Source organism: Oryzias latipes, chromosome 6 (assembly GCF_002234675.1).
Source record: "Oryzias latipes chromosome 6, ASM223467v1".
NCBI classification, from domain to species: Eukaryota; Metazoa; Chordata; class Actinopteri; order Beloniformes; family Adrianichthyidae; genus Oryzias; species Oryzias latipes.
Window position 1 is genome coordinate 18263511 of NC_019864.2, and position 13727 is coordinate 18277237.

Genomic DNA, 13727 nt, shown 5'->3' on the forward strand with positions numbered 1-13727 from the left:
TTCAGTTATGGAGTGACTGATCAGCTGCATTTATTCACTGTAATGGAGCCACATCACCTTTGTTTATCAGATCTGATTTTAGACCATCTGCACAAAATCTCTATAATTCACCGCGTATCCTCACCCAGACTTTCCCGTCATTCTGATTGTCGAACAGAAATGTAGTTTGTTGCTCCAAGGTCTTTTTCTGTCCAGTACTTGATATTGAAGACGTGAGGCTCTCAAATCCTGAAAAAAATCCTTTTTTTTTTTTGCTGTGTATTCTGTGTGACCTTTAAGGCCCGGTGACCTTTACACACCTGAGGAGTGAATATTTTTTTTCTTAAGCTGACCTGCTATTTTTCAAACCATATGGAGTATTCATAAGACACTTGATCGCACTGAACAGTCATGTTATCAGGAGGATTTGTATTCAGTGTTTCATACTGTGTACATTTGGAGGTGCTTGTATGTACTTGTGGAAACAGTTCAGAAATACTAAAAAAAGTATCAGGTTGCTTAGAACCATCTGAATTCTGTTTATGTGAGGCCAAAAGCCACCATGACAGTTTCCACAAACTATCAGACCCAGCAAAAAACTTCCTAAACAACTGAGAGAAATCTGAAGCTTCCAGATGTTTAGCATATTTCTTAAAATGGCTCCAAAAATACCCACAGACATGAAATGCTTACATGAGCTACTACAGCATAGGAAACGTACCTGTAATTTAAACCTCTGCTACTCTGAGTCCTGCTGATACCACAGTTCTCCAGCAGGGGTCAGTAAAGCACCACAGAGTAAAATCAGATCAACAGTTTGAGACACAGAGGCAGCTTCATAACAAGAATTTGTCTTTTATTCAATAAATAACTTACATTGTAAACAGCTGGTGTGGGACCACATTAGATTTACATACAACATGGTTTGAGTAGTTTTTTTTCTCCCATCCAGCTATTTTTTTTTAAATCCTATTCATAACCATCACAAGGTAAATCAAAAGAAGAGCTAAATGTAACAAAATAAAAGAACGTAAAGTGCTTCAAAGTGAAAACAAACACCGCAGAACATTTTCCTACATTCTGGTCTCTGGAAGGTGAGTTGTGGTAACCTGTGTAACTCTGAATCACTTCCATGACGACAAAAAGATGCGCTGAAGTGACGACTTCTGTGAAGTTCATGTTTGTTAAAAAAATACATATATATATCCTGAAAGAACAAAGGCTCACATTCTTCAAAACATCTCGAGTGATACGTTTCAAAACACATCTGGTGATACACACTACCTATTTACAATCGTATGATACAAACACACAACACAATTTACATCTATAAACAAGAGTCAACGCCACAATTGTTTTTGAAGGGTTTTTTTTGTCTATCGTCATCAAACTGCACGTATACATATTTCAAAGCAGTAGTAAGGCCTGCCACACACTTCAGTGTAAAGAAGAAATGACTGCAGGGACGGCACACACACAGAAGCCCCAGAACACAAGCGCTGCACCTCACTGTATGCAGGGGTCACACACTCCAGGCCTCGAGGGCCAACCTGCTGGTTTTCAGAAATTCTGCCTCATCTGCTGCAGATGACCTGCCTCAGGTGTGATTAGCCAATGAGGAGCTTCAATTGCAGGTTAGTTGGAAAACATGTAGGCCCTGGAGGGCTGGAGTCTGTCCACGGTCCGCAAAAAACCTAGTTTGTCTGACAGAGATCCAAAAAATGGATGCGTTCTTAGTTTACGAGTTAAGTCTGTCGTCAGGCAAATGTTGGCACAGGAAGGTGTTCTTTGGCAACGACTTAAGCCATGAAATCACATCTGAACACATATGCTAATCATTTTCTCCCTAAGATGCTGGAACGTTAGCACAATCTCTAAATGCTTAACTGGCTAAATAAGACACCCAAATGGCGTTAACAGTATCTACATGACTGTTGAGCGGAGATTTGAAACCGCTTTGTTGATCTATAGTATGTTGTGAAAACACGCCACAAGCCTTTAGTTTGTTCTTCTGAGAGAAACCCTGATCGGCCCAGGAGCTTCTGTGATCACTGAAGCTGAGATCTAGGCGCATCCGCACAAGTCCCTGATGGAGCTCCCTTGAATCCAGTGAAGATCCTCATCTTTTCCATTTCTGAAAGTTTGGGTGCAACATAAAAAAATCACGGGAAATATTTTTCCCACCGGAGTGTTTTTCCTCTCCTCCTTTTCTTTTTTTCCCCTTCTCATCTCATTTCTGGAAACTCCTGCACCCACAAACACTCAAAATTAACCACAGATGCTGGATTCTGCACATATTGTACTAATGCGCGCACACACACACACACACAAACCTTCCAATATAACCCATTAATCTTCATTGCAGACAACTGGAGACGCTGTTCTGACATACTTTTGGCTGGATGCTTCCTCCAAAGGGCTCCAGCTTCTCCAAAGCTGGAAACTAATCAAACACAGAGCTGCTTCTGGCCGAAGGTTAACAAAGGCCCCCGTCAGGTCCTCCTGCTTTGCCACATGAACCACAGAAAGCGTCGCTGGCTTGGCACCAATGTGCGGATCAGGAGAGGGAGGATCAGCGAACATCTCTTCCTGCAGAAGATCATCTCGTCCGGCCTTTTCGTGAATATGGAATTGAATTCCCGGTTGATATCCTGAGCTCTGTGGATGCTCTTTCGCTGCCGTTCTCCTCAAAAACCAGCTGAATGGAGGTAATGACAGCAGTGGACCCGTGAAGCTGACGTCAGAACAAACAGTCTCTTTAAGACAGGACTCGTGGCTGGGGTGACCGTAAGGAGCTGCAGGTCAACACAACGATTCTAACACTCACTGACACAACACAAAGCTGCTGATAAACACACTATAGATGAATTGTGAAACATCCAGTCCACAACAGCACAATAAAGTTGAGGAGAAAAACGGAAAGCAAACCGTTGCTCCTTCCGGATGCTCTGCTCAAAGCACGACCAGCTTTTCCTTTAAATAAGTGATGTCTGTTACTGTTGGAGTGGAGCATCTTTACATCCTCAAATGCGTAGAAAGCTGCCATGGTGAAGTTTATGTCTCCGGAGGACAGGAGGTCAAACACGCAAGACTGGAAGTACACGTCCTCAACCGGTAGCCGCTCTTTGCACTTGGCTTTTGCAGACTGGTAGGTGAAGCCCCGAGGCCCGGCGCTGGTCCTGGAGCCCGCCCGGGCCCGGAAACTTTCCAAGTCAATCCGCTGGTTGGTCGGACAGCCGTGCAAACACAGGTACAAGTCCTGGTTGTCTCCTTCCTCCACCGAGTTCACCACCTCCTCTGGCATCCGCACGGCAAACGTGAGGTAGCGGCCCACCTGCCGGACCACGATGGTTGTCCCGATGTACCGGGCGTGAATCTCCACGTGCTGACCCAGAACCTTCTCCACGACCTGGAGAGCGTTTGCTCCGTGCCGGTCACCCCCATTCTTGGAGCCGTCTGCGAACGCAGATGGCAGCTGGTCTGTCTCTGCGTGGTACATCTTCTGGTCCACACATTGCTGGAAGTTCTTAAAGATGATGGTCAGCTGCAGGATGGAGAGAAGAACATGTTTTATTAACACCGGCTTTAAAATAGGGACAAGGCCAACTCTTATGATTCTTTGCAAAAGCATTTCCAGTGGTCTTTTAATTACGATTATGTCGTTTTTAGTCAAAATCAAGTAGTTGTGGGCTGGACCGTTGGCGCAGAGTAAGCCTGACCTCAATTCCTGCCATCCATCGGTTTACACGCTCTCCTGCTAGCTTACAGCCCCTCACACCCCCAACCTAACGTTATAAGTTTAAACAAAAATGGCGAATTAAACTGGAGCTATCCAGTTTAACCAGAGCCAGATTCCAGCTTGGATGAAGAAAACAAAGACGTACATGAATCTGTGGGTCTGCATCAGAAAGGAGCAGAGCAGGGTAATAGATACCATTTTTTTTCCAGACAGCATTTTTCGGTCTGTTCCTGAGTCACAATTATTTAAATAAAGAAATATGTAGAAATAGGGCTGAACGATATGAGTAAAACTCGTGATATGCGATATTGGTGAACAAAGAGCAAAACAACCAAAAACTTCATTCCCATTTCATCGCAACAGTTAAAAAATTATACTCCAAATGACCGTCGTCGACATAGGAGGCAAACATCTAACATAACAGGGCTTCATCTGATTGGTCAAATACATAAAGGGATTTATATGACTCGTTAAATACTTCAAGTTGCCAAAAGATCGTTTTAGCACATTAAGGTAACCATTTATTGCAATTTTCGCTGTCTTTTGCGATATGTGTATTGCACAGCTTGATGTCGTGATAACCATAAATTTGCGGTATATTGTGCAGGCCTATGTAGAAATGTAATTTTAATCTTGATTTTCTTAGTATATATTCGCCATCCTGAGACAAATGCTACAATAAGTTAAAAACACCAAAAACACAGTTTTCTTCAGATTTCCAGGGTCCTTAAAGCTTTTGCATTGAGAAAAGCATTGAAAAGCGGCAATATGCCTCAACCTCCCCCACTTCTACTCCTTCAAGTGTCACATTTCGGGGTCGGCACAACACCGGGGAGGGGTGGAGGGTGGGGGGCAAGGTAAACGCCCTCAAAAAAACACGAGTCCCGGCTGTGTAAAACCAGGCCTCAGTTTGCAGACACAAAGACGATCCATTCATGGTGCTGAAAAACCTGCCGCTGAACCCCCAGAACTATGCTCCAGGGAGTGGCGTCGGGCCAGCACACAGCAATGTAGTCAGCAGCTAATTAAGAGAGGCTGGTCAGGACTGTCGGAGCTCGGTTTCATGGGACACCAATGAGCCATTGTCAGAGCAGTGACACAAAAACAGCCAGGGTCTCTGATTCCTGCAGGCTGGAGACAGGAGAGTGGCTTCAATATCCTTCTCTATTAGCTCGACAATTCATGTGTTACACCAGATTTGTCTCAATTCCTTTTGCCTCCCCCACCTCTCCGACTATTCTTGGCCCAACTCAGACAAAAGCAAACGAGAAGAAGGCCACCTCTGTTATCTCTCCATCAGATGGAAGACAGTTCGGCTTGCTTCAGTGAGCCCAGCGGTACCGTAACGGTGCTTACACCGATCTCCTACCAGAAAGGCTTTGTTTGCACAGGTGGCACCGGCTGCTCGCTTGTTTTTCCTTTGTCCAGAATCAGGCTCTTTTCTAAAGCCGTCTCATTCGCTTCCAAGAAAAGTAAAGCAAAAATGTAATTACTTTTTTTTAAACACCAAAACTTAATAATAGTGTCATTAGGAAGGCCTGATTGCAGGAAAATTATACGATTAAGGACAAAGTTCTGGTGTAGCTCCATCTAAGTCCTGCTGCTATGAACCCCAGCTTCCATCGCTGCTGGAGCCTCGCCAAATCCACAAAACTCCCATGACCTCCAGTTTTCGCGAAATCTATTTCTGCAGCAGGCGTCCAGACGAACCGCTGCAGCGTTTAACCAAACGACAACAATCATGTGCGCTCTGCTGATAACGCCACGAGAGAAAATAAATACCTCCTAATGGGGGAAAACAACCCAGCTTTATGCAGACCCTCAATTCTGAGATCGGTAATGGCCCCCTCCCTCAAGCACCGCAAACATCAGGAGGAGTCAAAGTGAGAACTGGAGCCTCCATGTTGGCGTTTGATGCAGCTCTGCTGCAGCGTGTCATTTACACGGCTTATCAAGATCTCTGCCATCATGTCGGACTTCTTCCTTTGTTATTATGGAACTCATTTAAAGCCGACTGAAATCCAAAGAATCTGATAGAAGAAAAGAGCCATTAAAAACAACAGATTTCAGGGTTTTTTTGCTCCTCAGATGCAAACCAAACACATTTGTACAGTTGAGCTTCTCACTTATTGGGTTGAATAATGGGATGTTGATTGCGGGGCTGCTTGTGTAAACCAACTGTCAGCAGCCAATAAATAACAATCAATACAATATTTATCTAAATATTTTTCGAGTGAACCCGGCCAAAAATGTTTTTTCCAACATGATGAGCGATTACTACTTCTGCTCTGGATAAATGACGTGAAATTCACTCATTTTGGTTTTTCAGGCAGCAAACATTCAAATGCAAATGAGTGGGCAGTTATAAGCAGAGTTGATGTAGATCCTCACCTTGGTGGTGGCGGTGGCTAAAGAGCCTGGAACCACAGGTGAATTGGTCACCTGGACAGACAGGTATTTGTTGTGGATGAGCGGCCAAGCTCCTTCCACTTTGCACGTTTGAAAGTCGTCACCGAACGTTCGGAGGTGCGGGACTCCAAAGAAGCCACAGTGCGTGTAGTTGGAGGGTGGCGCGTTGCGTGGAAGACTGTGCTCATAGTGGCAGCCTTCGGGGCCACTGGAGGGCTCCTGGCTGGTCAGGACCGGGGGAGGTGGGGGAGGAGGGAGCGGGGTCCGGGCCCGTGGCTGGGAAGTGGGTTCTTCCTTGGAGCAGTTGTGTTGGCTCATTAGATCCCCTATGCCATGTTGGGCGGAGTGATACGTCAAGTCGCCCCTACAGGTGCGTGCCGTCCGGCGCACACAGTTGTCGTACGCCCGAAGCGCGATGCAGAAATCTTCCTCTGGACCAGTTTTTGAGGTAGAGGCCCATAATTCAGAATTACACTTGAGGATCTTGCACTGCAGACTCACTGTCATGAGAAAAAACAAGAGGTCTTTAAAAAAAAAAGAGCTAAACTCAGAAACATGAGTCGTTTCTGTTTTTTGAAAGGCATACTTTGCTTATCCTACAATCTAAGTTCTATTTATTCTATCCAAAACAGGAACAGAAAACGCACAAATACATCCAAAATGCTATAATCATTAATAAAATACACGTTTCTTTCCTTTTTCACCCATTGTTACAGTTGAAAGTGAACCCAAGCAAAAGGCGTACTATAAAATAAGAAACCGTTTATATTTATGACTTATTAATACTTCAGATGAGATTTTTTTATTCCACTACATTCGATTCTCTCTAGTCACAATTCTTCAGGAAAAGCTCAAAACATTTCACTTTTACCTTTAAAACCTTGATGTGATATGCACTTCTTTACTGCTCAAAGTGTAAGGAAAGCTAAAGCAACACTTTGAAGCCCCCGTTTAAAACAAACAAAAAAAGGTTTCCAATGCTCTCCTCAACCACAACAGCTCAGCGCTTCCCAAGCATTTGATGGATGACAATCAACTCATCTCAAACTCAAGATCCCTTTGTTCTGTGATGGAAAGTGATTTCAAAGAGAAGATGATGGTTCACCAGTGCAGTGATAGCAAGAGACCATGTAACCTGAATGTCAACAGCGTGCTGCACTACACACACACGCTTAAATAACTACAAGATTACTTTTCTATCACACTTTTTAAAAGTATCAGTGAAAATTTTCTTTTAGTTGGTAATTCCGCCTTGAAATATGTCTTCACGTTTATGGTTATTTGTCAAAGCTACACTTATTCCTTTTTTTTTCCTCCTCAGTTTCTAGGTTTAATTTGAACACTCTTTTTGCAGAAAAATAACAGTGAACACTAATTGAAACACAGCCAGGATAAACAAAATTAGGAATGAGAAAAACCATCAGTTTCTTCTTTCAAAGCCTCAATATGCGACATCTTTGTGTCATCAAGGGATGACATTGTCTTTTTGAAGCATTTTTCAAGCGTTTAAGGGAAGTCCAACCTTTAAAAAACAGTTGTTTGTGTTAGGATTGTGTTGTTGGTTAGCTTTAAACTAAAAAGAGCTGCTTTATATATCAATTGTATTGATAGAATTGTACTTAGTTATAGATAAGAAAACAAAAATCTCTGCTTAAGTCAAGCAAAAGTTGGTCGTTTGGAAAAACCAAAATAAAACTTACTTGGTGCATGTCTCTTATCTTCCCAACTCCACTTTGAGCTGTTTTTTCTTTAAAAAGATATTCTAAAAAAAAATTAAACCTCTTATTTGAGTAATCATGGGATGTGTTTAAGACAAATTCTAGTTATCTGTGTTAAGATGGTGAATAGATTTGTGTTAGCTAGCTTTAAGCTAAAATAGCTGGTTTATTAATCAATTTTACAGTTAGAAAGAGAAGAATTTCTCCATTAAACACATAAAAGTTACCATTTTTGTGGTTTTAAAAAAAATACGACTAAAGTATGTGGAGCAATTTTTATCTTGCCAGCTGGACTTTGAGCTGCTTTTCCTTTGAAAAATATATATCATAAAATGAAATGAGACTCTAGGTCGAAACACCTGCGAGTAAGCTAACTTAGTCAACTTAGTAGTTTTCTTCATATTTTGTTTATGTTTCTTTAGTAAGGTCAGCTTTTAAGTTGTATCGTAACAGTACTTTTTAATAGTTAAATGTTGATTTAAAAAGTGAAAAAACGTTGTGGACTGACTGCAGTTCAAGCAACGGTACTAGTAGTAGTACTACTAGTTGACTTCAAGCTAGCTAACGGCTGAGGTGACCCTCTGCCCCCTACGAGGCACTAACTTTTAAAAAATACTATTTTTGTTTGTTCACAAAGTTCAAAAGTGAGACTTACCGGTTGGAAAAAGTGAGACAAGAACAGCCAGGACTCTGCACACTTCAAGCACCGAGGGTCTCCCTCTTTTCCCCATAACCATCCATCCAGCTCGGGGTCGCACTTTACTCCTCTCCCTGGTCACATGGGGGTTGGAGGGAGGGAAACAAAAGTTAGCTCAAGCCTCGATGGGGGATAAAAACTCTCAAAACTCCACGGCAGAGGGGGGCTCCGTGCTCTCATCCCTGCCTCTTCGACACTGACTCGTTGCCCTCTTTTGTGTAAAAGCGGCGTGTCGGGGCGCGGCGGGCGGCGGAGCTCCGCTCTTCTCTGGGAGAGTGTTTGTTCGGGGGGGAGGTGACGCCTCCTCGGAACAGCGGATCCGTTCAGCCAATCACAGCCCTGCTTTGATTTCGACCCCCCCCCCCCAACTTTCTGCAACGTCTCACGTTACACCTTGATGTGCAGACTTGCTTGACTTTTGATGAACCACCAGACTTTTTCTGCCCCCAAACCGAGCAATAAAAGCGTGTTCAGACTCCAGAAACAACCCAGATGAGTTGTGTTTCCCACCATATCAATTCACAAAAAACTTTGTGTTCAATGATACTATACTATCAGAAATAGTTTCATGTGATCTGGAAAAACGATTACAATGTCACAAATGTGTTCACTAATGTGATAAAGGCCATCCTCATTAAATATGTAAACAATAAGATGATAAGGCATAACATGAATAGATTATTTATCATTTTTTTGCGTAGTCCTTTAGCTTTTTAACAGGTATTCTGGGATTTTGACTTTCATGTCCTGCAGCAGATGTTACAGGGATGCTCTTCTCCTTCTATTTTCCAAAAAACTTGAGTTTTTCCTGCCTTATAACAGATGTCTGCCTATCTTCTCACACTACATCCAGTCCCAGCAAATGGATGATCACTTTTATCTAATCTGGTTCTGTTGGAGTTTTCCTCCCTTTTACTTTCTCAGTGCAGGGATTACATAGAAAAACCCCTTAGTGTAACCTGTTGGCCACTTATATCAGCTATTATACAATTAAGACAATTTGACCCCAATCAAAAGATCCGGAATTAATTGAAGTCTAGCAATAGTTTAATACTCTAGCATTGATTTTGTTTAAATTACTTTGTCTCTTTTATAGTGTCTTGGGACCACCTCACTTGTGAGCTGGCACTCTTTGTTTTTTAAATTCAAAGTCCTCCAACAGCTCACCACTATGGATTGTGTGTGCTGTCCAAAACGTTTAGGCCAAACATGTTTAACTTAGGAGAAAAAAAATAAATGAATTTGACTTTTTTGTGATTTTTACATAACCCTTGTGCTGTCTTAGATGACCCCACCCTTGCATTGACGTGTTCTCCCTACCATGACAAAGGTGGATAAAGGGGGAAAGATTTCATGCAATCCATGGACACCAGTGAAGATCACAAATCATTGAAGGAAAAAGGTTCAGCGCACTGTCTAGTGGGTCTAGATGACCCAACTCCCAATAGTAAAGTGCCTAGGATAGCACAAGGGGTTAAACGAAATCAACTTAGTATTTATTATAAAAGCCAAAGACATATCACCTTTTAGATTTTGAATGAGTTTTGGATTTTCCAGAGTTTAGATAAAAACACACATTCAGATAACACAAATTATTCTGTGTATAACCTTAAAATGTCTGACCCATATTAAGTTTTATCCTTACATTGGAACACTTCCTGCCTTAAAGCAGCCAGGCTTTCCCAAAGAGCTATAACATTGAAAGATAAAACACATTTGTTGTTGTTTGTATTACTTTTCCCTTACATTTGACCACATTTACAAAAATGCAAACTAAAATTCAGCTGCTGGGCTCCTCTGGAGCACATAGCAGCCATATGTGCTACATTACTGCAGCCTTTCATTGCCATTTAACCTGAAAGTCAGGTTGTGGCTGGCAGTACAGTATTTTTCCAGAAAGGTGAATGTCTTTGTGGTTGCTGTGCCTCTCGCGGGTGATGGATACGTTCATGTACAATAAGGTCTAAGCCTACACATGTCTTCAACAAGGGTGGCCCTGTGCATGCTAACTTCCAGCAGCAATATGCCAGGCTTTCACATCTGAAATGAATGAGTGCAGCTGAAAGGTATAAGCTGCTCGCTGAAATGTTTTGATGAATTGTGGAATATTTTTGGACTGTGGCTTCAGCAAACCCTAACCCTGGAATGAAATTGTCTTTTAGCACCTTAGAGGCTTTGATGTATACATTTGTTTTAAATATGGATCGACTGATGGGTGGAAACGCACAAAAAGAAAACACCCTGAAATCACTGCAAATGTGTCAGATCAAAGCAGACCAAATGCATTATGTGTGTGCATTATTGAATCACTGCTGCACTCATACTGCAGTTTGCAGCTTCTTGCATAATTTGTTTGATTGATTTTTTAAACAGATAAAATATTTCAAAATGATAAAGTTAGATTTCTTGAAATGTTTTCTTTCTATAAAGAATAGGCTATTCCTGTGGGTGTTCACGCAAAAACACATGTAGGGTGCATGTTCTATGAAAATTGAATGAACTAATGATTGTTTTCATCAGATTTACCAATTCAATCAGCACAAAATGAAATTATTTATCAGACATATTTTACAGATTAGCAGGTAAAGCTCAGTCTAAAAACATCTGAAAATAAAGTCTAATCAAGATTAATGAATGATTTGAATCTCTGGAATCATCTTTTATTGTGCATTATCTCCAGCAGGGCACGTTTGGAAATTCATTTGGCAAAAATATCAGAAGTCTAATAAAACAATGCGCTTTTGCCCTCGATTTGAGCTGAATTATGCACACGCCTTCATTGATCTTATTGCAAGCATTCTCCAAATGCCTCCAGCAGGGGGCGCTCTTAGGGAGCCCCAAATTGAAAGCTGAAATTCTGACGTGAGCGCACATGGCTTAACGAGGACAAACAAAAGTGTCATTAAAATGTGAGTTCATGGGCAGCTCTCTAATTGCGTAAATTTGAGCTGTCATGCAGGTGGAGGGTAATTTGTCTTTCTGCGGGATCAGCCAGTCAGATTATAGTGGGCTTGCGCGTTTGTTTGTGGCTCTGATAAATCCTAAAATGAAATAAATAATTTTTTTGTTTGCACCCGAAACAAATTGATGCAATCTCTATTGGGCATTTTTCTTAGAAGCACAGCAAAAACGTGTGTGTGTGTGTGTGTTTTAAATAAAAACAATACATGACACACCTTTAGGTGATTAAGGCTCGAAATGTACTAAAGTGACACAGATTTCTTTTAAAAAACTTATAAACTGTTGATATTATTTCTATTAGACCAACCTTGGTGACTGCATGGGCTCTCGGCGGCTTTGAAAGTCCTGCAGGAACCCGGAGGAGGAGAGCAATCAGGAGCGAGAGGAGTCAGAAAAATTAAATATTCCCCCTCGAAAATCTGCTCAGTGGTTTTCTGGTCTGAACATCCGCCTGTCTGTGCATGATCAGCTCCTCCAACTCTCCAAGTGCGCGCAAATCAAAGTGATCCCCCTTCTCCTCAAAGATCCACTTCTTCTCTCAGCCGGTGGAGTCGGATCTCATCTGCCATTTCTCTAACTCCTTCCGCCGATCAGAAAGGAGTCACTTTCATAGATGAGGTCCAGTGATTGGTCTCGATCCGCGTGCAGAATCTTAACTGTTTAGTTGTGGTCGTCGACGAGTGGAGAGAGGAGCCCTGAGGGCTGCTGCAGTCGCTGCTGGGAAGCCAGATCCGCTGCCTGGATGTTGTGAAATGGCTTGTTAGAAAGTGTGAGAGAGACAATGATCGACTCTGCGTGACGCCGCATGCAAGCCCCGCATCTCACAGCCCCCACTCATCCAGCAGCCCCGCTCACTCTGGACGCTTTTCAGAGCTGCTGCATGCACCCTGATGTCATTGAAAGCCACTTCACTTCACTTCATAAGATTTGCTTTCCTCTGCACCTTCGCCCATTATATCTGCATTTTATTTCAGAAAATCGGAAGTTCCTGCACCTTCAGGACATTTCCAAATAATCTGATGTCCAGAAGTGTCTGCCTGATGATCGGCAGCATGGCTGGATCCATCAGCCTCCCTCAGCCCCCCTCATCGTTGAAAATCAGCGGTTTCAAAGCAGGCAAATCCCCAATCATCAGGTGTAATGGAGGATCAGATGGACAAACACTTGGCAGCATGGGAGGAGGAGGTGGGCATGTGCTCAAAGGGCTGTGAGGTGGTTGCACCTGTGTTTTAGGATCAGACTGCATGCAGGGAAAATACCACCATGACCCCCCCCCCCCCCTCTAAACCCTCCCCTCAAAGCCTTTCAAGCTTCAGAGCTGCCTCTCTCTGTGCTCCAGTTTTGTTCCTGCAGGAGACAGATCAGGATTTTACAGCCATGCTGATGGCCAGGCCCGGATTCAGCCATCTATGGGGTGCATGTGCATCTTTCTGTCTGTCCATCACTACGGTTTTGGGTCATTTTTTTTTGTTGGTTTATTTTTTGCTATTTTTTGAGGGGTTGTTTGGTAATTAAATTTTATTTCTTTAGTTAATTTAGGATTGGGGGGGGGGGGGGGGGGCAGTCACAGCATTTGGGTGGGCGGGACATTGCCCCCCTTTTCCCATGTCTATATTAGGCCTTGCTGATGTCTTACTAATGCAGAATCCTGTCACATGACATCATCTTTTTTGTGCACCCAGCCAGAAAATGACCCCTGTAATCCACACGTTTACTATCCGCCCCGTCCGCCCCAGATGGCCGCTGAGAGGCAGCACACATTGATTTACCAGAAAAACATAAAAGAGTGACACCCCAGTGTGAAAACAATGCCTTTAGAGGTGGCGGCCCCATCTCAAACACAGCTGGTGCTCACGGTGAGGCTCTGGAGTCAGCTCACATGGCAGCTTCACGTGTCCTTCTGCTAATGAAGCCAACAGGAGTATTTGATCTCCTTCAATTTTTAGAATCAATCATTTGCAATCAAGCTCATGCTGCGACTTACACACAGACACAATGAGCGTCTCCACACACCCCCAAGGACCCTCTAATTTCCTTTAGTCATCACAGATTTGCCTCAGCGCAGTCTGAGGTGGAGAAGAGAAATTTCCAAAAGTTGTTATTTTGCAAAACTAAAATATACAGAAAAAAATATCGATTTTTCAATCAAATTTTCATTAACTTCAGTTTTCTTTTTTATAATGTCAACAGAGGTCTTTATTTCAAAATATTTCCCTTTTACCAG

The 13727-nt window shown here is 42.7% G+C and overlaps 1 protein-coding gene across 1 annotated transcript; it reads right to left on the reverse strand.

The window, feature by feature from the left end:
- Positions 1-814: 814 nt before the first annotated feature.
- Positions 815-12708, reverse strand: rgma (repulsive guidance molecule BMP co-receptor a). The gene is made up of 4 exons (XM_011476143.3): positions 11811-12708; positions 8501-8616; positions 6110-6627; positions 815-3523 (listed from the first exon to the last, which is right to left on the reverse strand). Exons 1-4 carry the CDS (start codon positions 11822-11824, stop codon positions 2837-2839), a joined length of 1335 nt encoding a protein of 444 aa, XP_011474445.1. The 5' UTR covers positions 11825-12708; the 3' UTR covers positions 815-2836.
- Positions 12709-13727: the final 1019 nt, after the last annotated feature.

Coding starts and splice junctions, on each gene's coding strand:
- rgma (XM_011476143.3), bottom strand. Junction 6,628..8,500: donor TGTCTCACTTTTTCCAACCG/GTAAGTCTCACT, acceptor TTCTCATGACAG/TGAGTCTGCAGTGCAAGATC. Junction 3,524..6,109: donor TAGCCACCGCCACCACCAAG/GTGAGGATCTAC, acceptor TCCATCCTGCAG/CTGACCATCATCTTTAAGAA.